This window comes from Carettochelys insculpta, chromosome 20, assembly GCF_033958435.1.
Source record: "Carettochelys insculpta isolate YL-2023 chromosome 20, ASM3395843v1, whole genome shotgun sequence".
Taxonomy (NCBI): domain Eukaryota; kingdom Metazoa; phylum Chordata; order Testudines; family Carettochelyidae; genus Carettochelys; species Carettochelys insculpta.
This window is the reverse complement of record NC_134156.1, coordinates 17102907-17125316: the sequence shown is the minus strand read 5'-3', so window position 1 is coordinate 17125316 and position 22410 is coordinate 17102907. Positions and strand designations below refer to the sequence as shown.

At 46.3% G+C, this 22410-nt stretch overlaps 1 protein-coding gene and 1 long non-coding RNA gene across 3 annotated transcripts; one reads left to right on the top strand and one right to left on the bottom strand.

Annotated features, from left to right (window-relative positions):
• Positions 1 to 763: 763 nt before the first annotated feature.
• RNF135 (ring finger protein 135) lies at positions 764 to 18593 on the bottom strand. The gene is made up of 6 exons (XM_075014799.1): positions 17525 to 18593; positions 11426 to 11515; positions 10612 to 10842; positions 5682 to 5838; positions 2972 to 3070; positions 764 to 2189 (listed from the first exon to the last, which is right to left on the bottom strand). Exons 1-6 carry the CDS (start codon positions 18020 to 18022, stop codon positions 1657 to 1659), a joined length of 1608 nt encoding a protein of 535 aa, XP_074870900.1. The 5' UTR covers positions 18023 to 18593; the 3' UTR covers positions 764 to 1656.
• On the top strand, positions 17745 to 21659 carry LOC142023647 (uncharacterized). 2 transcript variants are annotated; one of them, XR_012648275.1, is made up of 3 exons: positions 17745 to 17804; positions 18638 to 18749; positions 21526 to 21659. It is a non-coding gene; the product is annotated as an uncharacterized LOC142023647 (long non-coding RNA). The 2 variants fall into 2 exon arrangements; XR_012648274.1 differs by having other exon boundaries at positions 18638 to 18731; positions 21526 to 21654.
• The last annotated feature ends 751 nt before the right edge of the window (positions 21660 to 22410 follow it).

Sequence of the window (22410 nt, the reverse complement as noted above, 5' to 3'; positions counted from 1 at the left end):
GTTCTCTCTTTTTCTTTTTATTAACCTGGTATTGGTTAATGTTTGTGTCCTGGATTTTACTTTTGGGGCTGAGATTTCCCAAGTAGTCTCTCTCTCCCTGGTTTCCTTATTATTACTTGGGTGGTGGCAGCTAATTTTATCCCCAAAATCTAAGGTTTTTTTAGGCTTTTGAGGGGGAAGTTTATACCAAAACCTGGTAGATGAGGTTTTGAGGGTACTTTTGCTGGCCCCCACTTCTGCATTTGTTTTGCTAGAGTGGGGAAGGAGCCATGACAGCCCCTTATCACAAAACCCCATCCTGCCTCTTGCCGGCTTCCACCCCTACGCCAAGCGACACTAGGATGAAGAGGGGTGAGCCCAAGTTACTCACTGCTGCTGGCACCAGGCCCCCTGCTAACCCTCCAAGCTGCCTGTTTCTCCATGTCCCCCAAAGCATGGGGCCCCCAAAGCACAGGGTCCAGGGCACTTGCCCTGGTCCACCCTATGAATGGGACAGTTCTGCTTGGACCCACTTTGGTCACCACCAAAACCTATACAAAGTTGGCTCCATGTCTGGCTACCTCCAGCCTCACAAGCCAGATCAAGGCAAGCTGTAAGCTGTATCTGGCCCGTGCATTATAGGTTCTCCCCTGCCGCAGGCCCCCCCCCACTCACACTTAGGTCTTAAGGGCTAAATCTTATTTCCATCAAAGTCATATGGAATTTTGCATTGGTTTCAAGGGGATTGCAATTTAGGTTTCAGTAATGAAAGCCACAGTCAGATTTTCATGTATTGTATTAAAAATATAATTTGCAACAATGACCAGGTGAAAGACAGCAAATGGGACACGCAGACGATATGCATGAAGTACTAAAATTGACATCAAATGCCCATTTTCAGATTAGGTCAGAGATTATTTTATGAACAATGACAAATTGCAGTCTCGGAGCTGCCATGATCAGCCTACATTTGGGAAATGGGAAGCACTCAAATCCCATTCAGTATCCTCCTAAGTTTGTTACCGCTCTCTTTCTATTTGCCAAGCAGAATCAGGGAAACAAGTATCAGTGTTATCATTTGCCCGGGCCCATTTGCTTACATGTCATCCCACATCCATCATGTCTTAGATCCACAAAACAGGCCTACATGCCTAGAATCCGCCAGAAACTTATGAATGTACTTGCCTTTAAGTACAAGTCCTAATGACCTCAGTCAATGGGAAGACTTCTGCTTAAAGTTAAGCATATTTGTAAATATTTGCAAGATCAAGGCCTTAACCATCAATGTTCTGCTTTCCTTAAATCTTCACTGCTGGAAATGCACAAATATTAGCGCCTAGATCCTCCATAAACATCTAAGAGCAAAATTTTACTTTTAAGGCCAGGAAAAAAAGTTTGAAAACCACTGACTTAGGGTACCTACTTCTCATTATTGCCATTTAATGGAGTTGCTTTAACAAAGACAGGGTGGAATAGGCATGATTTTTAAAAAGGAGAGAGAGACAACAAAGAAAATCAGAGGAACAAAACACATCAGCTGTTGTTTAAGGCTGAATATGGTAGGCTTGCATCAGGATATAAAAGCCTCACATTTAAGACCTGACGCTCCATAAAAGCTCTATTCTTGCAACCCTGCAAATCGCAGCTTAAGTCTTCAATTGCCATAAGAACTCCAGATTAATCCCTATTGATATGATTTATAGTTAAGGAGCCGTCTTCATCCAAACCATACAGCCAGAAAGCAGGGTAAACAGGATGGAGGATATTGATTTCAAATGTATGCAAGAGAATTTCTTTATCAATAAGTGAGTAAAAGGACAGGCGCTTGTTTGCAAGATCCAGCAAAACTCCAACTTTCAGAGGTCTTTCTACGCTTAACTGTGTTTCCTGGTTCTTATGCCATGCTGACAACTGTTTATTCTTCCCAGTCCATTCCACACACCAGGACAGTTCTGTTCTCCCCAGTTCTTCTCGTCTACCGATATGTCCATCAGCAACTCCAACTGCCCATCCGCTGCTGTTCTTGGTACTCACTTCCCAGTAGTGGCATGCGTCAGAGAAACTCTGGGAACACATGACTTGGCTGCAGCAGAATCTCTTGGCAGTTGGTTCATGAAGTGGAAAACGGGAGACAGTCACTTTCTTATTCTCAGAGGTGATCTCCAGTTTAGGATGGGCACTTTCTCGATCAAAGGTCACATTCACTGCCCCTAAAATAGATAATGGAAAATTTCCTAATCTGATGGCACCAAGTAGACTGGGCAATAAGATGTTTTCAGCAACGGTGAAACACAGCCAAGCGTTGCTCTGCATGCCATTGGGTATGTACCCCATTGCAGTAGTTCAAATGCTGACTTTCTAGCAGTGATCAAACACTGACACTTAACTGACTAAAATATTAGCAATAAGAATTCATTCATAAACTGCCTGATCTGTTAAATTGCTGGGAACCATTAATTCCCACTGAACTCCAAGGGACAAATGTAAGGCCCTGTCCTTACTCAAGCAAACTGCACTGACTGAGTGCCAGTCCTGAGTATGAGCTCCGTAAAGACTCTGGATTTGGCTCACAAACTCCAGCAGCAACTGAGGGTACCTACTACTTCAACACTGTCCCCAATCACAGTCTTACAATACAATGAACCCATGACCAATATCAACAGAAAATTTGTCACACCCAGCAGAATCTATGTAACCACCAGTTCATTTGAACAAGTCACCATGTGGTTTTGAGTCTGGGAAGTTTGAATAGTGGTTAAACTCCAGCTTCAGTACTTTGAATTGTGTTATAAACATTTCTTCCTTTAGAATAAATAATGTATTGAAAAATGAACAGCCAAACCCTTAGCCGGTGTAAAAAAACATTGCTCCTCTTATGTCAATGAAGCTACATCAAATCAGAGCAGCTGAAGATCTGGCCCTGGGAGTGAACATTCTAATATCCTTCATGTTCAAGTTGCTATCCAGTGCTCACACTAGTTTACATACTTACACTGAGAAAATTTACTCGAGGAAACCGGTTCTGAATTGTCAGATGCAGACATGACAGATGTGGAACAGACACTTGTCTCCTGAGGTAAATCTACAGGTTCTGATAAATGAGGGAGGAAAAAGTCTCTCTGTTAGGGGGTTTCTTTGAACAAAACAAAACAAAACAAAACAAAACAAAACAAAATTTGCAGTGGCTAATGGTCACAGTATATGTCCAACTGGAAAAAAATAGTAGCAGGGATTTTCATAATGCTCTCTGCCCTAAATTTCTAAATGAATGTGTATGCTATTACACAGTGATATCTGTGCAGTTGGCATATATACTTTGCAACCACAATTATCAAAACATTTTGTGTGCAGCTGCATACTTACAAATGACTAATTAGATGCGTAACAGACCAGTTGGGCATGATATTGTGAAAAATAACTGTCTGTTCTATGCAGGTTCTTATATTGTTTGTCTTCATCATTGTGGTATGGGCAATGGCCCATGTATTTCTAAAAGAAATAACCTCTACTCTTGGAAAGGATGTGCAGTAACATTGTAATGACTGCCCCTGGGAACTTGCTTTGTACATCTGAGTCAGTCAGCTTTAATCTGCACAGTTCTGGTGAAAGGTTTTTTGGCACTAGTCTTTTGGAAACAACTCTGCTTTTGTGTTCACACTTTAAACTTCTATTGCTGCCTGCTGCACAGGGCCCTGATCCTGCAAACACTTACATGCATGCTTGAAGTTAAGCAGGTGAACGTGCTTGCAGAATTAATACCGAAGTCTCTACAGTGTAAAGACCATACCTGATAGGAGAGGAACAAAAAGCAGAGAGACTATTTATTGGAAAGATTTGCTAGGGAGGATCTGCTCACAACTAATGCCTCTTGGGCTTGGGCTACACTAAGCAGGTAAGTAGCTAGACTTGACTTATCTGCAATCAACTTACCTGGCCGTCGTCACTGAGGAAGATTGACAGGACAGTTTCTCCCACTGACTTCCCTTACTCCTCCTAGTGAGGAGTACGGGGGTCGACTGCCGACCTCTGATAGGTCAATTTCACGTGCCTCTACTAGGTACACGAAATCAAACCCTGTGAGATTGACCCTGAGTGGGTCGATCTTCTGGGTAATGTAGACATGGCCTTGGTGGCGTTATTCTGGTGCTTTCTCATTAATGGGGAAGTTCCTAGAACCAAGCAATGAGTCTCTGGTTCTGTTTCTTATTGCTGTTGAAAAGCTTTTAGGGTAGGAACCTTGTCTTTATTTCTGTTTGTACAGCACTTAGCACTGTACATTATAAGTAATCATTTCTACTGTAGGCCTGTGGTCCTGAGATTATCTGCTGAGAAGACAGGCCCCCTTCTTAAGCATAAGAACTGTGCTACGGATATGAGCAAATATTTTGAACCAAATCTCAAAGTCCTTGCTAAGGTACAACTCTCTGTGAGCAAGAACTGGGAATTTGGCTTATTTTTAGTAAATACAGTCGTCCCTCGATTTATGTGAGGGTTCTGTTCTCATACACTCTCGCATAACATGAATTTTGCGTAAATCGGGCAGCTCTTCCCCCAGCGGAACGTACATTCTGCAGCTGGGGAAGCAACAGGAGCACCTGGAGCTCCTTTTTGAATGGTAAGTTCTGAGGTTGGGGGGGACAGTTGGGGAGGGTTAAGCCTGGCTGTGGGCTGGAGCTGTGGAGGGGGCATGGGGTTAAGCCTGAGGTTAGGGTTAGGGCTGTAGGGGGATGGGGGGAGGTTGAACCGGAGCTGCACATGGGAAGTTGAACTGGGCCAGAGGGGGTTGAACTGGAGCCGCACGTGGAGAGTTTGAACTGGGGCTGGGAGCACCCGCAGCTGCTACTTCCCTGCGGTTTGGTTGCAGCTGCGAGGAGCTACCCCCCTGTGGGGGAGGTGAGCGAGACCTGTGCGCGGGTGGTGAGCAGGGCTGCTTGGGAGTTGAGCCAAGGCTGGTGGGGGAGCAGGATTTTGAGTTGTGTTTAGCTCACATTAATGTGAGTTAGGTACAACTCAAAATTGCACATTTCAAGGATTTACTGTACTCTGCTTCTGGACAACATTTCTTCTAGGAAAATTGTTTATATTTGTATCTAAAAAGTAAACAGAACAAAACATCACTGATCTGTTTGCAAATTCTTTCTAGTCATTTTCTAGTCATTTTCACTTTCTGGTTCCCATAATCCATGGAATAGCACACAATTATTTGGGTCTTCAAAATTGCAAGATAATTTGGAACAAATTGCAAGGTAATTTTCCCTTCAGAAAAAGGTGCAAATTTTATAAAATGCTACAAACACCTATTTCTGTTACTTTCCACAACACTTTTTAAAAACAAATCATACAGTTTGAGCCCAAACTTTTCACAGTGTCTCCGTAAGTAATAAAGTACTGCAAGCAAGATACCGAACAAAGTGCTGACATGTTTCAATGGATCTGACTTCTCCAGATATGAAGATGGGAGTCTGTCCCACGAAAGCTCATCACTAAATAAATGATTTTGTTAGTCTTGAAAGTGCTACATGACTGCTGGTTTGTTTTGTTAGAATACAGCCTAATACGGCTACCTCTCTGTTATTATCAATGGAGGTGACAGTGTGCAGAATCTCCAGGAGATAGTCACCACTGCCTTGTAGGAATGAGTACTGTAACATTTTCTCCACCCAAAAAAAAAAGGACAAAAGACACTGATAAAGGAAATGTACCTTTTGGCAGCTGTGTAGGGTATTTCTTCAATATTAAAATTTCTAATTGCTTCTTGAGCTCTTCTACAGCACTTGTGACAACACTAATCTTCTTACCATCAAGTGTAATTTTATTCAATATCATTGGAGAGCGTGTGTAAACTTCTCCTTTGGTGTCCTAGCAAGGACAGAAGAGATGAATGCACATGCAGCTTGAGCTAAACAAATGGCAATAACTCCATTAAGAATTTCTGGTGACTTCATAAATTAGAGAGAGGAAAGGACCAGCAAGCGCTCCAGAAACCTTATACTTTACATAGAGAATTTTCTTTATTATAATATCATCAGAAGAGAAAAACCTGAAACGCCACTGAAAATATGGAAAGACAGGTTCCTCATAAAAATGAAAATAACTTATTTTCCCCACAGACCTTGTACACAGGATTTTTCTCTGTTAGCAGATCAGAGTTGTTCCACCTGCAGCCTCACAACCCATCTTCCCCATCCCACCTGCCTCTCACTCCCTGGAGAACCAAAGCCCCACACTTATCTGCTCCTCTCTCTCCCTCCCAGCACTTTCAGAGCCCATGAATTGCCTGATTTGTTCTCTGTCCCCACTTCTCCCGCTCCATTCCAGAGCTGGAACTCTGCAAACAGCTGATTCATGGCATTCCAGCTCTGAGAAGGAGGGGGATAAAGCACAAATCAGGTGATTCACAGCTCCTCCAAAAATGCTGAGAGAGAGGGAGAGGAGGAGGAAGTGTGGGGCTCCAGTACCCCAGTGCACAAGAGGTGCATGAGGGAGGAGGGCAGCCAGGGGGTTCACAGGCTGCAGGTGGAGCCCCCGGGGGTCACAGGTTGCCCACCACTGATCTAGTAACACTTCCTATATGCCACATTCCAAAGAACTTCCCTAAAAAAATGACTAGCACGTATCTTTTAGAAAACTCTTCCAAATTTTAGACCCACACAAACTGGTAGTGAAAGAGAATTCATGACAACCCTTCGTATTTAGTTCAGTGGTTAACCACCTTTATTTCCATTCTGAATGCATCTATTTCAGCTCCAGCCATTAGATCTTGTTACACCTTTCTTTGCTAAACTGAAGAGCCTGTTATCAAGTATCTGTTTCCCACCTAGGTCATTCTAAATTGTAATCAAGTCACCGCTTCACCTCCTCTGTGTGAAACTAAATAGATTGAGCTGCCTGAGCCTTTCACTCTAAGGCTTGTGTTCTAATCCTTTAATCACCCTTGTGGCCCTTCTCCGAATCCTCTCCAATTTTTCAACATTCTTCTTGAATTGTGGACACCGGAACTGAGCACAGGATTCGAGTAGCAGTTGCTCCAGTAGCAAACACAGAAGTAACAGAACTTCCCTACTCCTACTTCCAATTCCCATGTTTATGCATCCAAGGATTACATTAACCCCTTTGGCTGCAGGTACATGAAACAGCATAGGGCCAAGAACCGAGCCCTGCAAAATCCCATAAGAAACACATCCACTCAGTGTTGATTACATTTTGATACCTATCAGTTAGCCAGTCTTAAATCCATTCATTGTGTGCCATGGTAATTTTATATCATTCCAATTTTTTTAAACAATACATTGTGTGGACCCATGTAAAATGGCTCACAGAAGTCTGTGGCATCCCCATTATTACTTTTATTAACCAATTTGTAATTTCACTAAAAAAAGTCCAGTTAGTTCATCAGAATCTATTTTTTCTCCAATACTTAATCACCCTCCACTAGTTCTTTATTACTTGAGTCCTGTATCATCCACTCTGTCTTCTCCCAGATCAACATCACATCTATGTGCCTATAATTCCCTGGGCCACCTTCTTTTACCCTTTTAAAATATTGACATATTAGCTTTCTTATGGTATAGAACATGCTCCCTCCAGTGTTCCAAGATTTACTGAAAACCTTCAGCCTGCTCTTTTAGAACTCTTTGATGAAAGTTATCTAGACCTTCTGATTTTAAAATATCTAACTTTAGTAGCTGTTGTTTAAGATCCTCCTGAGATACCAGTGGAATGGAATGAGGGTTATCATACGTTTCTAATACCCAAACACAAAACAGAAATATTTATTTAACACCTCTGCCTTTTCTGCATTATTATTAATAATTCAACAATTTGCAGCTACTAATGAACCAATACCATCATTGTGATCCTTTTTTCTTCCCAATATACTTTAAAAACCCTTTATTGTCCTTGACTCTGCCAGCCACATATTTCCTCTTTCATGCCTTCTCTTCCCTTATCATTTTTCTACAGTTCCTATCTCTTCTGATTTATATTCCCCATTCTTCCATTTTTTATATATTATTCTTTTACAGCTGCCTTCATTTCTCCTCTGAATCAGATTTTTTTTTAATAACACAGCTTTCATCCTTGAATGTCAGATTGTGGCTTTTTGTACATCTGGATCCAGGTGCAGAATCCAGTGTTGAGTTCCATCTCCCAGTGAATCTAATGGTAATGCCCAGTCCCAAGGTCTGGATACTCAACACGGTTATGCCTTCCTCCTGCTGCACCCCAAAAATTATCTGTAAAAGCAGCATCAAAAAAGTTTTGAAATAGGCCCTGTTAAGAGAGCTGGATGTGCAGTTTTCAAAAGCACATTTAATATATATTCAATGATTTTATAATACTCTTTTCCTTTTATATGTAAACATGCCCTTCCTCTGTAAAAGAGAAATATAACCAAATAATTGGCTTTTATCTTTGCTTTGGAGTTGAGTGAGAGCTGGATTTTAACACCAATCTCCAGAGATGAAACACTTGTGCATGAAGCCACCATACAAACAAGCTTGTGGTGGGTCAACAATAAAATATTTTAATAGTAACAGAGAGGGAGCCACGCTAGTCCATATACTATCAAAACAAAAAAGCAGTCAAGTAGCACTTTAAACACTAACAAAATAATTTATTAGGTGAGCTTTCGTGGGATAGAAGAGGGATTTAGTGGGATTGAAGAAGTGGGTCTGTCCCACAAAAGCTCACCTAATAAATTATTTTGTTAGTCTTTAAAGTGCTACTTGACTGTTTCTTTGTTTTAATAAAATATTTGTTCAAACTCCTCATCTGTCAGATCTCCCTGGTGCCACTCTGTCAGTAGCAAAAATGGTGGGAGCCCCAGCTGAGACCAGTCTAACTCTGCTCACAACAGGTCAAACTAGGATAGTGGTTATAATGGCACCATCCTATCTCAAGCCCATATGCAGAGGGTTTGCAAAGGGTGCAGTTTCTCTCCCTTCCTATGCTATGCAGAGGAGCCTGCAGGACACGATGGGGGAACCCAAAGTACTGTGGGAGATGTAGTTCTTTGATGAGCTCCCTGTCTGGAGAGCTGGCCCTGAAGTAGGGATGGGACTACATTTCCCAGCATGCCCTTGGCCACCAGCAACAGGAAACAGAGACAGATGAAGGATTGTTTTTCATTTATGATATTACAGCAAGATCCCAGAAGGTTATTTCTATAAAACCTTTATTACCGTATAAATTTTAGTATGTTATTGTAGGGAATGTGGCAGAAGGAATGCAGTGCTGCTGAAGGCTGGGAGGAATGAGTCTCCCAGAGGTCATCTGCATGAGAATGCAAAAGGTGTGCATGTGTGATACCTTTTCAGGCAAAGCCTAATGGGTAGCAAGTAAGCCATGAGATTTGGTCTATTGTAAACATGTAGTTGTAAAATCACAATTTAAGCTGACACTTAATGCGGGAGTTGTGAGATCTCACCAATGCTCTGGGTTGTTGTGGGGGACAGGGCAGTCGCCTTAGCCGTGTAAGACATTGATTACACAGGGCTCCCTGGTTTACAGCATTGTGAGAGAGAGGGGAGGGGCACTGGTTGAGCCAGCTTGCTGAGTGCCTTGGTTCTGCCTGTGCCTTAGCTATATAGCTATAAGCCTGGCTTGACTAACCCTCCCCACCTGTTAAAAGAGAGAGCTGGATACTAGGGTGTTTGTGAAACCCCCCACTAGAGATACCAAGAGCTGAAATCACAGAGTGGCAGCTGAGGCCACACAGAGCTGAAATCACTGTGTTCTGCCTTAGGGCAGTCCCAAGCAGTGGGGTTAGGACTGGTGAACAACAGCAGGACCAGCAGGCGGCTGGTAGGAGCGGTGGCAGCAGTAGACGACAGCGACTGGCAGACGGCTGGTGACAGCAAGGGGAGGCTACAGACAAGTGGACAGCTAGTATTGCCCTGGTGATGTATCTCTGGGCTTTGAGCTTGGGACTGCACCACAGAGGGTACACCCTGTAACTATGTGTGTGTGTGTGTGTGTGGAAAAGGGCCAAGAGCCCCAGCAAGAGACTGGGTTCTACTGCATATGGGGATGGTATCTGGGTAAAAGGGGTTTGTCTCTTCTGTGCTGAGATATACTGCATCTGTCGCCGTAACCTTGGGGTAGGTTATGGTCATTAAACAAGCCATTTCTATCTCAGACTCTGTGCTTGCGAGGGGAGAGGGAGAACTACGCCTTACAGGCACCCAGCACGGGGGTGAAATTGTCCCGGGCCCCTGGGTGGGGGCTCGAGCCGGTTGGTTGTATCCTTGATAGGAAAACCCCACAAGAGTTGAACCCAGCCCTTCTGGCAGGCATCTGGCGTTAACAGAAGGGTTACATTATAACAAAATCGCTCTACCAATTCCTGTTTCCTCTCAAATTTTTCACTAACCTCTCTTCTGCACACTCATTGCACAACTATTTTGAACTCTTTTGTATTTAAAAAAAATTGTGGCCCACATTTCCAGACAAAGAATACACCCACCCTACACTTCTGCTCCCATTTCTACACTTCTGCTCCCACGCTATCCTGATTGTGCTACCCCAGTGAGACCACAACACTGGGAAATCTGAAGAGTACTAGTGAAAGTTGAATATGCTCAGTGCATGCTCAGCACGTCACAGGGTTTGGCCCCATATATTTCTACTCACACTCAGCTGCTGCATTGCATTATTTTGCAGCCCTTTTTCCAGCTGGGTTTTGATTTCTGTGAGCTCATTTGCTCTCATGGTAAGCTGGCCAATCATTTCCTCTATTTTCTGTTGAGTCGCACGTTGCTCTTGTTCAATGACCATCAGTGTGGCTCTCTCTTGTGTTTCAAGGTACTGCTTCATGGCACGGAAGTCTTCAGTGATCAAGTCTCTGATCTGAAACACATATTCCTGAAGGGCACCAGGTGGGGTGTGAGTTCCATTAGCATGAAAAAGGTAAAGAACAGCCATCTCTAAAGCCTTACCTAACCCCCTCTGGCAAGTGACCATTTCATAGCAGCACAATTATTTGCATTTAGAGGAAGACACTGCTTTGAATGTACTTGGCACAATCGTCCATTGGCTGCAATGGGAGTTTTGGTTGTGCTAGGAACACAGCATTGGGCTCCTGTAACCCTCAGACCAGCAGTGCTCAGCTAAAGTCGTGAGACAGAGACAGAGATTCTAGTTTAGTCCCTTGTGCACTGGGCTGGGAGAGGCGTGGATGCATCACACTCAATGCTTTGGAGGGAGGCAAACGTCCTCCATACAGTTAGGCAACCACTCTAACCAGCTCTGGTTCATAATCATGATTGTACCAGCTACCACCACCCCTCAGAAGAAACTGCCAGCGGGGTGCGAGTAACAAGGGACTCAGGTGGATGATCCTGGGCAGACCCCTCACTCCATGGCATCCTCCATCAAGGGGATGATGAATCTCTCTGGGATGGGTGAGAGTGTAAATGAAGAGGGACTAATGCAGGTACATACGTACATTCATTTCAGTGCTGGCCCGCTTGCTGCTGCTGATCGCCTCCTGGATCACCTCAATTTGCTTGGAGACCTCACTTATTTCCAACGTCTCCTTTAAAGAGGAACATACGAATGTTTATGTACAGGCCCCTTGTGGAGAACGCAATAGGGTTAGGAGACAGGATGGGGAAAATACCCCAGTGCGAAGGAGGCACAGCTGAGCCTGGGAGGAAGAAGCTGGGTGAAAGCAGCAGGCACAGGGCCCTGGCTATAGCAGCTGCCCCACCTGCACAGGCTGTGGGCTGGGGCCAGGGTCCCCAGCGGGCAGTGGCAGCACCCCGCAGCAGTGCTCCAGCACAGCATCCAGGAGCCAGCAGCTTCAGGGGAGGGGATGCTGGCACTTGGTGTGGTGGCCACTGCCACAGTTCAACACACTGCAGGCAGCAGCTGTGGCCGGGCTCTGCAGCAGCTCCAGGTAAATGGAGCAGCTCAGGTCCTGTCGCTCCAGCGACCCAGGCGCCACCAGGCCTGGGGAGGGAAGGAGATGGGAGACCCACTCCACCCACGTTCTTCTGGGGCAGGCTCTGCAGCCAGGCTGAGGCGGCCTTTCCATCCACAGGGCCCCGCCTAGGGCGGGGAGGGGATTCTGCGTTGGGAGTGGCAGACATCTGCACTTCCCCAGCCAGGTGGGATCTACCCACTCTGCAGGAGCTGCAAGGCTCCCTCCCAGCTCCACCCTGGAGGGGCTGCATCCCCACCCCACACTCTCCCCTTGGGGATTCTCTCACACCTGAGACCCCAGGTCCTTGTCCAGGGGCTGCAAAGACATCCCCCAACACACATGCCCCTCTAACCCTGACCCACCTGGGAACAAAGGAGAAACAACCATGGGACTAGAGTAAGACAAGGATTAGAAACACCCCCTCCTTCCCTAATGGGAAACCAAGCAAGAATGGCTTTTCCAAGGTGGCTGAGGTTTGATCAGGTGAAGGTCACCCTGCACCACTACTGTATGCATGAGAGGCAAGCCCAGAAAATCCACCTCTCCAGAATACCTGTGCCTCATGTAGTAGTAGGCATCCTTCAGTCTACATAGACTATGGATCGCACCCTTCGTAGTTCCATTTGGAATCATCATTTGCAGCATCGACTGTGACTGTGAAGGCCCACACGAGAGTGACAGTCCTTGCTGCATCTGTTGCATGTGTAATGGGTGTCTGGCAGGTCCTTACTGTGCTTTTTGTGGGCTCGCTTCTCCTCTGCTAGCTGTCTGATCCCCATCTCACCCTTCTGAAGGCCCTTGTGTAGTTCCTGTCTCCATCTGCTGCGATCGTCTACCAGCTCCTCCCAGCTGTCCGGCTCGATGTCTACCTCCCTGAGGTCCCTCTTGCAAACATCTTTGTAGCACAATTGGGGGGGTCTGGGAGGTCTTTTGCCAGAGGCTAGCTCACCATACAGGATGTCTTTTGGGATCCTTCCATCATTCATCCTGTGGATGTGGCCAAGCCAGCGGAGCTGCCGCTGCCTGAGGAGGGTGTGCATGGCTGGGATTCCAGCTTGCTCAAGGACGGCGGTGTTGGACACTCTGTCCTTCCATGATATTCCAAGGATGTGCCTGAGGCAGTGCAAGTGGAAGACGTTCAGCCTCTTTTCCTGGAGGGCATACAAGGTCCAAGACTCGCTGCCATAAAGGAGGGTGCAGAGCATGCAGGCTCTGTAGACTTGCATTTTGGTGTGGGTGTACAACCTGATGTTATTCCACACTCTCTTGCTGAGTCTGGCTAGAGTTGTGGCTGCTTTTCCAATCCTCCTATTCAGCTCAGTCTCCAAGGACAGGGTGTCAGTGATGGGGGACCCGAGGTAAACGAACTCGTGGATGACCTTTAAGGTATAGTTGTCAATGCTGATTGATAGAGGTTCAGCAACATCCTGACCAAGTACGTTTGTCTTCTTTAGGTGGATGGAAAGCCCGAAGTCCTTGCATGCTTTGGAGAACTGATAAAGCAGTTTCTGAAGCTGGTCTTCTGTGTGTGACACTACAGCAGTGTCATCTGCGAACAGCATCTCTCTGATGAGGACTTCCCGCACCTTGGATTTAGCTTTCAGCCTTGCAAGATTAAACAGTTTCCCATCAGATCTTGTGTGCAAAAAGATGCCCTCTGTTGAAGATCCAAAGGCGTGTTTAAGGAGGAGTGCGAAGAAGATCCCGAACAATGTCGGAGCAAGGATGCATCCTTGTTTGACGCCGCTCCTGATGCTGAAAACATCCGATAATGTGCCATCATATTAAACAGTTCCTCTCATGTCTTCGTGGAAAGACTGGATCATCTTGAATAACCATGGTGGACAGCCTATCTTGTGCAGCAGTTTGAACAGTCCATCCCTGCTGACCAAGTCGAAGGCCTTGGTTAGGTCGATGAAGGCAATGTAGAGTGGCTTCCTCTGCCCCCTGCATTTCTCCGGCAGCTGCCTCAGAGAGAAGACCATGTCAATGGTAGATCTCTCTGCACGGAATCCGCACTGTGATTCGGGATACACCCTCTCATCAATCTTCTGGCGTCTGCTGAGGATGACGCGGGCAAACAGTTTACCAGTGATGCTTAGTCGGGAGATTCCACGGTAATTGTTGCAGTCGCTTCTGTCTCCTTTGTTCTTATACAAGGTTACGATGTTAGTGTCGCGCATTTCCTGTGGAACCTCTCCCTCTCTCCAGCACAGGCACAGTAGGTCATGTAGGGGTTCCAGGAGGGTGTCCGTGGCACACTTGATTACCTCTGGTGGTACACCATCCTGGCCTGGGGCCTTTCCGACTGCAATGCTGTCGATGGCTTTCTTCAGTTCGTCCACAGTTGCATCCTGATCCAGTTCGTCCATTACTGGTAGGAGCTCGACAGCATTGAGGGCTGTATCAACCACAATGTTCTCGCGTGAGTACACCTCGGAGTAGTGCTCGACCCAGTGCTCCATCTGTTGGCTTTGTCAGTGACGACATCACCATATTTGGATTTCAGAGGTGCCATCTTGTTCTGGGTGGGTCCTAATGCCTTCTTGATGCTGCACGATCTCTCCAAACTGCCTGGTTTTCAGCTCAAACTAACTTGTCCGAGCTGCAGAATGAACATGGGTGCGATTCACGCCAGGAAGTCACTGGAGCCAGTGTTCTCTGGAGGCTGTGCACTCAGGAAGAGCTGCAAACACTGCTCAGCTGATTAGCAGAGGGTTTCTTTTGTTTCTGCAGGCGGTGCACATTTGCACATGCCTCAAGGCGCATCATTCATTCCACACACGGATGGAAGAAGTTAGAGGGAATGTTATTAACAAGTTAGTTACTTAGTGTGTGGTGCCCCTGAATTGCTGTTGTTTGGCCTCACAAGATAATTAATAATTTAAAACAATTAAGAAATTGATGCAAAAATACAATAGGCCCATTGTTAATGATGCTGGACAAAACTGCCTGAGTTACACTGAGTATTTAATCAGCGTATGGGTCCTGGAGGGATTAAGGTATTTTTTGTCGCATTGCTATTTTAGCCGGACTGTTGGTTGTCTGGGAAAGAGCAGTGTGTGTCTCTACACAGCCTAGTGCAGGGGTCAGCAACCCTTCCCAGGCGGAAGGCTATAATTTGACCTTTTGACCTCTGTTATAATCCCAGTGCCGGTGACACTTTTTAAAGTCACTAATAGTTCTACTTGCAACAGCTTCATTAATAAATAAATAAAGGTGCAGGGGGTTGCTGACCCCAGACCTAGCGCAAGGGGCCCTGATTCTGGTGCAGGCCTTGAGGGGCCACTGCGACAGTGAGCAGTAATATTTTTTTAAAGAAATAAATTGCAAAGAACTAGACAATGACCTTCAGGCAACTTTAAGGCTGAAAACTGAAAGACAAGAGGAGCAGGAAATGCCACGTGAAGGTTCTCAAGGTCACATTAGCTCCTCTCACCCTTTGCATATCTGTGCAGTGGTTTTGATTCTCTACAGCAGGATTCCCAACCTTTGTCTCTAAAGGCCCTGAACAGACTATAAAAACTACATGGCCCATCAGTGCCATGACTGTTTTTCTGCATAGGCTGGCATGAACGGACAGCGAGCAGGACATATGCCCTGAGGCACCGTAGCACAGGGGCTCCATGGAGCTAAGGGGCTGAGGCTTTGGTTACAGCCCTGAGTGGGGCTTGAGGACTTTGGCTTTCTGTGAGTCACAGGGTGGCACTGCTTAGCCCTGGAAACTTGTGGCTGGTTGAGAACTGCTGCCGTGAGCTGTCATGAAATGTATCAGAGATGTGGCCGTGTTAATCTGTATCTTCGAGAACAACAAGAAGTCCTGAGGCACCTTATAGACTAAAAGATATTTTGGAGCATAAGCTTCGTGGACAAAGACCCGCTTCCTCAGATGTCTCTGTCATGAAATGACACTTACTGACTTCAGTGAGAGCTGAACTGGGCCTTCTGTGTGCCCAGCACTGTGATATGGGGGTAAAAGTAACACTGTTTTTTACAGTGATGTCCTATTGCAACCCAGGTCCCTGCCAGCTCTTTTAACTGCTCCTACTGGTTTTTGCTGCAGCTCAGCCAGCTCTTGCCGGAGCTGTGCACCAGGGCTCATCCGCTTACTTTCACCGCTGCGGTGATCTCCAGGTGCCAATTAGTCAAGTAGTACAAGTTCAGTGGTTGCACCTTGATATGTACAGTGCCCCTCAATGACACCTGGGCACCCCCGTTGTCTTTCTATTGACTTCAGTGGGCTTTGGATCAGGCCCACCAGGTGCTGCTTTAGGAAGAGGAATCTGGCCTCCTGTTTCCCTTACATTTGCTATTGACATTTGCCTTGTGATGTTGTGAGAAAGTGAACACAAAGTACTGGTTGCACCTCTCCAGTTTGGCACTCTTGGGACCTGACCAGCACTGAACAAATTTGCCAATCCATGGCAGGTCAGCATTGTCTGGCAGCTTTACCAACACTTCCCCTGCTTTCCAGACTCTTAGAAGACATTTAGGAGCAAATTACAGCTAAATAACAGCACAGAACACTGAGAGACAGGACTGATGGCTGCAAACACGCTTTATGGGAGCACAAGAAACTTGGCCACACCCACACCCACACCCACACCCACATCCAGCTAACTAAAATCATGCCAGATTATGGATGTTGCTGGACAAGAGAGGTTCAACACGTAGTCACAAAATGCAAATGGAATGTTTGGAGACGAATATTAACCAGTTGGCAAAAACCCAATCAAACTGTCTTCTTACCATCCCAGAGGGAGATATCCTGAACTATGTCCCAGGCCCACAAGGTACTGAGTCAACTCCCAACTGAGAGTAGGATCTAAGCCATTGTGGCCACAGTAGGGCCCTGCCAAATTCACGGCCATAAAAAACGCATCACGGACAATAAAATCGGATCTCTCACCATGGAAAGTGGTATTTGGTGGGCTTTTATCCTGTCCTACACAGATTTCATGGGGGTGGGGGGAGAGCAGTGTTTCTCAAATAGGGGGCTCTGAACCGAAAGGGAGTTCTGGGGGGGCCACAAAGATATTCATGGGGGGTCATGCTTACATCTGTGCTGCCTTCAGACGTGGGGGCTGGGGAGTGGTGCCTGCTGACCAAGGGACCAATGCTGAAGGCAGCAGAGCAGATGGAAGAGTGGCAATACCAAACTATCTCCCTGCCATCAGCCACCTCCCTCTAGCTGCCCAGCTCCGAAGACAGGGCGGCTGCCAGCAGCCATGCAGATCTATGTGTACAGTACCATTACAATAACCTTGTGACCCTCCCACAACTACTTCTTGGGGCAGAACTAGGGTTCTCTCTAGTTTTTTCCATCCGCTGGCAGAATAAATGTCCACTCCCAATAGAAACACATATTGCCCACTGGGGGGGGGGCGCTCTGCCAATCAGCTGGGCGGCACCTGAATCTCTCCTGGCCATCCAAGCACTCAGCTTACAAGGAACGTTGGTCCGGACCAGGACCCCTATAATCACAACACTGTCCAAAATGGAGTGTGAATTTGGTACTATTCAAAATAAATATCTCTTACAAGTGCTAGGCATTATTTAATTGTTGTTATTATTATTTATGTAAGTAGTCAAACTAAATACGTAGCACACGGTACATACCCTGTTCTTCCACGCTGCCTTGTCTGGGGGAAGCCCAGCTTGAGAATTCTGAGTCCGGGGTTCCCTGGTTTCTTGACCATCTTCACAAAAGAGTTTCTCCGCCTGGCTCTCCTCTCCTTCTTTTTCAGCAGTTCTCTTGAGTCTCTGGACTATTTCCACCACGTTGGCCAGGTGCCTGTTTGTGATTAAGTCTTCCAGATGAAACCTCTCCCTGCAGTGAGGACAGCGGACTTGGGGTCCCACGTCCTTGCAGTGCTGGGTGATACAAGCCCGGCAGAAGGTATGGGCACATTTTGTTATCAGGAGGGGGTCTTTAAAATACTCCAGGCAAAGAGAACAAGTAATTTCTTCCTGGAGGTTTTTGACAGGATTAGCAGCTGCCGCCATGGCTTCCGGGAGAGAGAAACAAGGTGAAGTTTCAGTTTCTTTTATTGTGATGAAAGATTGTTCAACAGTGAGCTCAGAGTGGGGGGAGCCTTCTGTTCCCTTTCCGCTCATCTGTTATGTAGGAGTCCAACCCCGCGTCAGAATTCTGCATTGGCAAACATCTGCCCCATTTTTAATCCTCTTGTTAGTCTTCAAAGTGCTCCTTGATTGCTGCTTTGTTTTGTCAGAATGCAGACTAACATGGCTACCTCTCTGTTACTATTTGCCTCTGTGTAATTTAAATCATTAGCTCTATAATGATATTCGTTGGGATTTGTCCATAGAGGTCAGCTACAGTCCAAGAAGCAGATCAAGACCTCAGACCTCTGTTTGGGGCTGTACAGATCTGAGATTGAGTTTAGGCTGGAAAAATGCTTTTCCAGGAGACTTCTTCCTCCTTCTGAGTTACTTTTGCGTATGTGGCTCAGTGTCACCCTACTGCTAAACACAGAAAGCTTGCTGGCTCAGGACTGCATTAGCACCTGGAGAGCTGGCTGAAATGAATCCTTGGGTGCAAAGAAATGCTCGGTCTCATTATACAAAAAGCTTCTTCAAAGGGAAGTGAACCAAAATAGGACAGCGCAGGAAAAAATGTCTCCTTAAAGTATGTTGTTTTCAGCTCGCTCAAGAGGCAGAGCCCTCTGTTCCTCTCCTCTGCTGCTCTCTTGTGGTCATTTCATTTCACAGGCCAAGCCACCTGATTCTGAAAGTAGCTGAACCTCAGTGAAAGTCAGCATCAAACCCTGCGGCAGAAGGGAATCCTCTAATGTTCTTGTTAAAGGCAGGTTGAAAAGAGCAGGTAATATTTTAACTGCACTCAAAAAGACAAGCTGGATACAACAAACAAACAAAAGCAAACAAACTGGTGAATGGTAATCAAGCTCTGGGCATAAAAATAGATGGGGCCAGATTCTGACCCCTTGCTCACCCTCATGGGAACTACCCCACAAGTGACCCAGAGGACCACAGAAGTCAGGCTGGGCCTGGGTTGGTGTCATGACTTGAGGCTTCTGGGCTGCTGCACACACTGAAGCAGCTCTGAAAGATTGTCCAATGGGACCACTTATGGAGCTCGGTGCCACTCAACATTAGTAAGTATCAGCATCTTGGGAGAGGAAGCACATAGACCAAGCATGGCCCAGTAAGCTTGTCCTGTTGCAGTGAATCACCAAGCATGATTTGAGTCAGAGAGGCAGGGCTGTCCTTAGAATTTATGGGGCCTTACACAGAGCTGCTAAACTGGTGTCCCTGTGCCTGATGGCAGCTCTGTGTGTGTGTATACGTGTGTTATTTTTTAGAGGTGTGATTTTATAATCTGCAGCAACACACTAATAAAATATTTTAAGCCAAATTTAAACTCAGGTCCTGTCAACTAACTCAGTACATTCAATGCACTCATGCGTCTGGCGAAGCACGTCTTTGCCCACAAAAGCTTACGATCCAAAATCTCTCTTAGTCTATAAGGTGCCACAGGACATCCTGTTGTTCTCAAAGTCACAGACTAACATGGCTCCCTCTCTGATACTTGTCAGTACGTTCAGAAACTGAGTATATCCCTGGGGTAGGTAAATGTCTATTAAATGGCTTCATTACCACTTCACTGGCTTTCACAGGTTCAATGTCCTGCTAATAGCTCTGGCCAGGTTTGTCACTTTGGCCTTGTCTACACCAGCTCCCTCCTTCTAGAAAGGGCGTGGTAATGAGCGGAAGATGCAAATAAGGCATGTATTAACATATCTTGTGCCTCATTAGCATATTGCTGTGAGACCTCACTTCCAGAAGATCCCCTTCCAGAAGTAAAGCTGCCATGTAGATGGGGCTCTTTCAGCAGGAAACCAGTGGGTGGGGTGTCCTTCTGAAAGAAATCCCCCTTCCAGAAGACCCTTCTTCTACAAATGTGGGGGGAAGTATAGCTTAGTGGTTTACGCATGGGCCCTATAAACCCAGGCCTGTGAGCTCAATTCCTGAGGCAGCCATTTAGGGGTCTGGGGCAAACAGAGTTTAAAAAAAAATCCTGCAAGGGGGATGCTTGGTCCTGCACAGAGGGCCAGGGACCTGACTCAATGACCCCTCAAGGTCCCTTCCCGCTCTACAAGATATGAATATCCCTCAGTCTTTAGTCTGGATAAAGTCAGAGCAAAAATCAAAGGACATAAAACAATGGGGTTCAAACATGATGCAGGGTCTGAAATAATACCATTCAAGTCAACCTGAAGCTGATGTCCCTGGACACAGGATTAGCTTGCTAAAACATTTTTGAATAAAAGGGTGAACTGCATGAAACCAGCATGATTCATCAGGTCTCCTGCAGATTCCAACACAGCTCCATTGGCAAGATGAGGGGTTTATAGACAGGTCAAGCTAGAGCTAGAGAAGCAGATTGCTTGGGGCTGGATGCTGATGACCTCATTAGGATAAGTAAAATGAGTTTCCAATCCAAATCTAATTCATTTACAGATTTAACACCATTTACTTAGGCTTGAAAGATCTTACCTGGCTAATGCATTACAAGGGCAATTTCCCCAACTTTAATTTGCTTCATTAACTGGTCCAGCTAATAAGGAACTTCCTTTTTTTTTTTTGGCTATACATACACCCTGGATTCTGTAATTCCACTCCAACCTGGCTGAGGAAGTGGGTTTTACCCATGCCAGCTCATGACCTGGTATATGTGATAGCCTCTATGGCACCACAGGACTGCTTGTTGTTTTGCAAGTTACACACTAAGATGGCTTCCTCTCTGAGACTTTTTTCAGAGATTCAGCAAAGTTTAATTGAAATAATTCACCCATCCCCCTCCAACACACAGGCACTTCCTTGTTTCAGTAAGAAGAGCGAGCTGCTTGGTGTGTTTCAGACAGGCCGGCCCATATCAGGAAGCTTAGACAGCCACCCATACATTTTGCTTGAAAGATCAGCAGCCTGATCTGCAGAGTAAAACAGTCCAGAAACAAAGAGAAACATCCAAATGTCTGGCTGCTTGTCTGAGCTGGCACATCCATCCCTAGCCAGGAGAGGAAAGAATGATCCTCAGTGGTTAAGGAGGGGCCAAGAGGCCGAATTTGCTGTTGCCCAATATTTATTGACATGGGTGCAGAGATGGTATAAAACACTACAACTGATTACATTGGGTATCTGCTTCCCTTTGCATTGATGGAAGTGACAGTACACAGTGCAAGGTGATGGTGAATTGGGGTCTGCAAGTCCTGACTCCTGAGTCCTGCCCCCAGTTCTGGCACTCAGTCACTATGGGCTTGAAGGCAAGTCAGAAATGGCACCCGCTTTGGTGTGCCCAACTTAGGCCTAATTGTCAAGTCTCAGCCTGCAGTCGCAACAGAACTCATCTGGCTGGTGAGTGGTTTGTACCTCGGAGTATCGAGCCCATGGGATGCTCAAGTTCTGTCCTGACTTTTGACAAAACTTGACCTTTCCCTCCCTCCCTGCCAGATTTCCCATCTGCCATAGGGGTCAGAGATGAAATCCTGAAATGAAGGGAGCTGCACAGGGATTCCTTACTAGTTTTATTTCATAGGGAGTCAGAACAAGTCAAAACTGTCTTATTTTTTCATAATTAGGGGACTTTGACATCCAGATGTACAAGACAGCAAAGGGACTGAGAGCAACTTATAACAAGGACAGGCGAGCTTCTCCTTCCAACCCATGGGACGTCTCCTGGGAGGTTCTGAGAACCTGCTGAAGCCAACTGGAGACAGGGATGCACAACCTGCCTTAGGATTTGCCCATAGGCTGGGTGTTCAGCACTGACATAACGCTGTTCCTATAAGAATCAAAGGGAAGACTCCCACTGTGTCACAGCCAGGTCATGGGCAGCCAGACCATACAGATCCAAAGGCCACAGCCATGAGCTGGGATTCAGGAGGTCAGAAGCAAACCACAAGTCAGGAACTGGAGTCAGACTGGGTCAGGATATCCATGGATCAGAGGGAAGAGACAAACCGGCATATCAGGAACCTTGAGTCTGATGTGAGCACAAGGCATGCAGTCCAGAGCAGGGTAGAGCCCAGTTGTTCAGACAGCTTCCGGTTCCTGCTGCTGGCTTAAGTAGGGCCAATGGACCAATCAGTTGCCCTGGGACTGTACCATTTGGAAGTTAGGGGAGGAGCCTGATATGTGGGTCTCAGGTAACCTACTACCAGCAGGCTGTTGAGTGGAGGACTGGTGTGTGGCTGCACCTGTGACCCTTACAGGCCCATGTTTGAGACCTGCCTTAAGGCCTTTTGACAATCCTCCCCAGAGGCCCTGACACTGGGACGCGGTGCTTTCTTCCCCTGGTCACTGGCTCCTGTACTGTCTGTCAGGAGAAGCCAAAGGACTTTTTGAACCTAAGAGCAGATGACGGTCCCAGGAATGGAGTGTGGTTATCTTGGTCTGCTTCCTCCTGCTAAGGTGGCCACATCCCACCAGTCACCATGGCGCCGTTGCCTGGACCGCAATGAGCC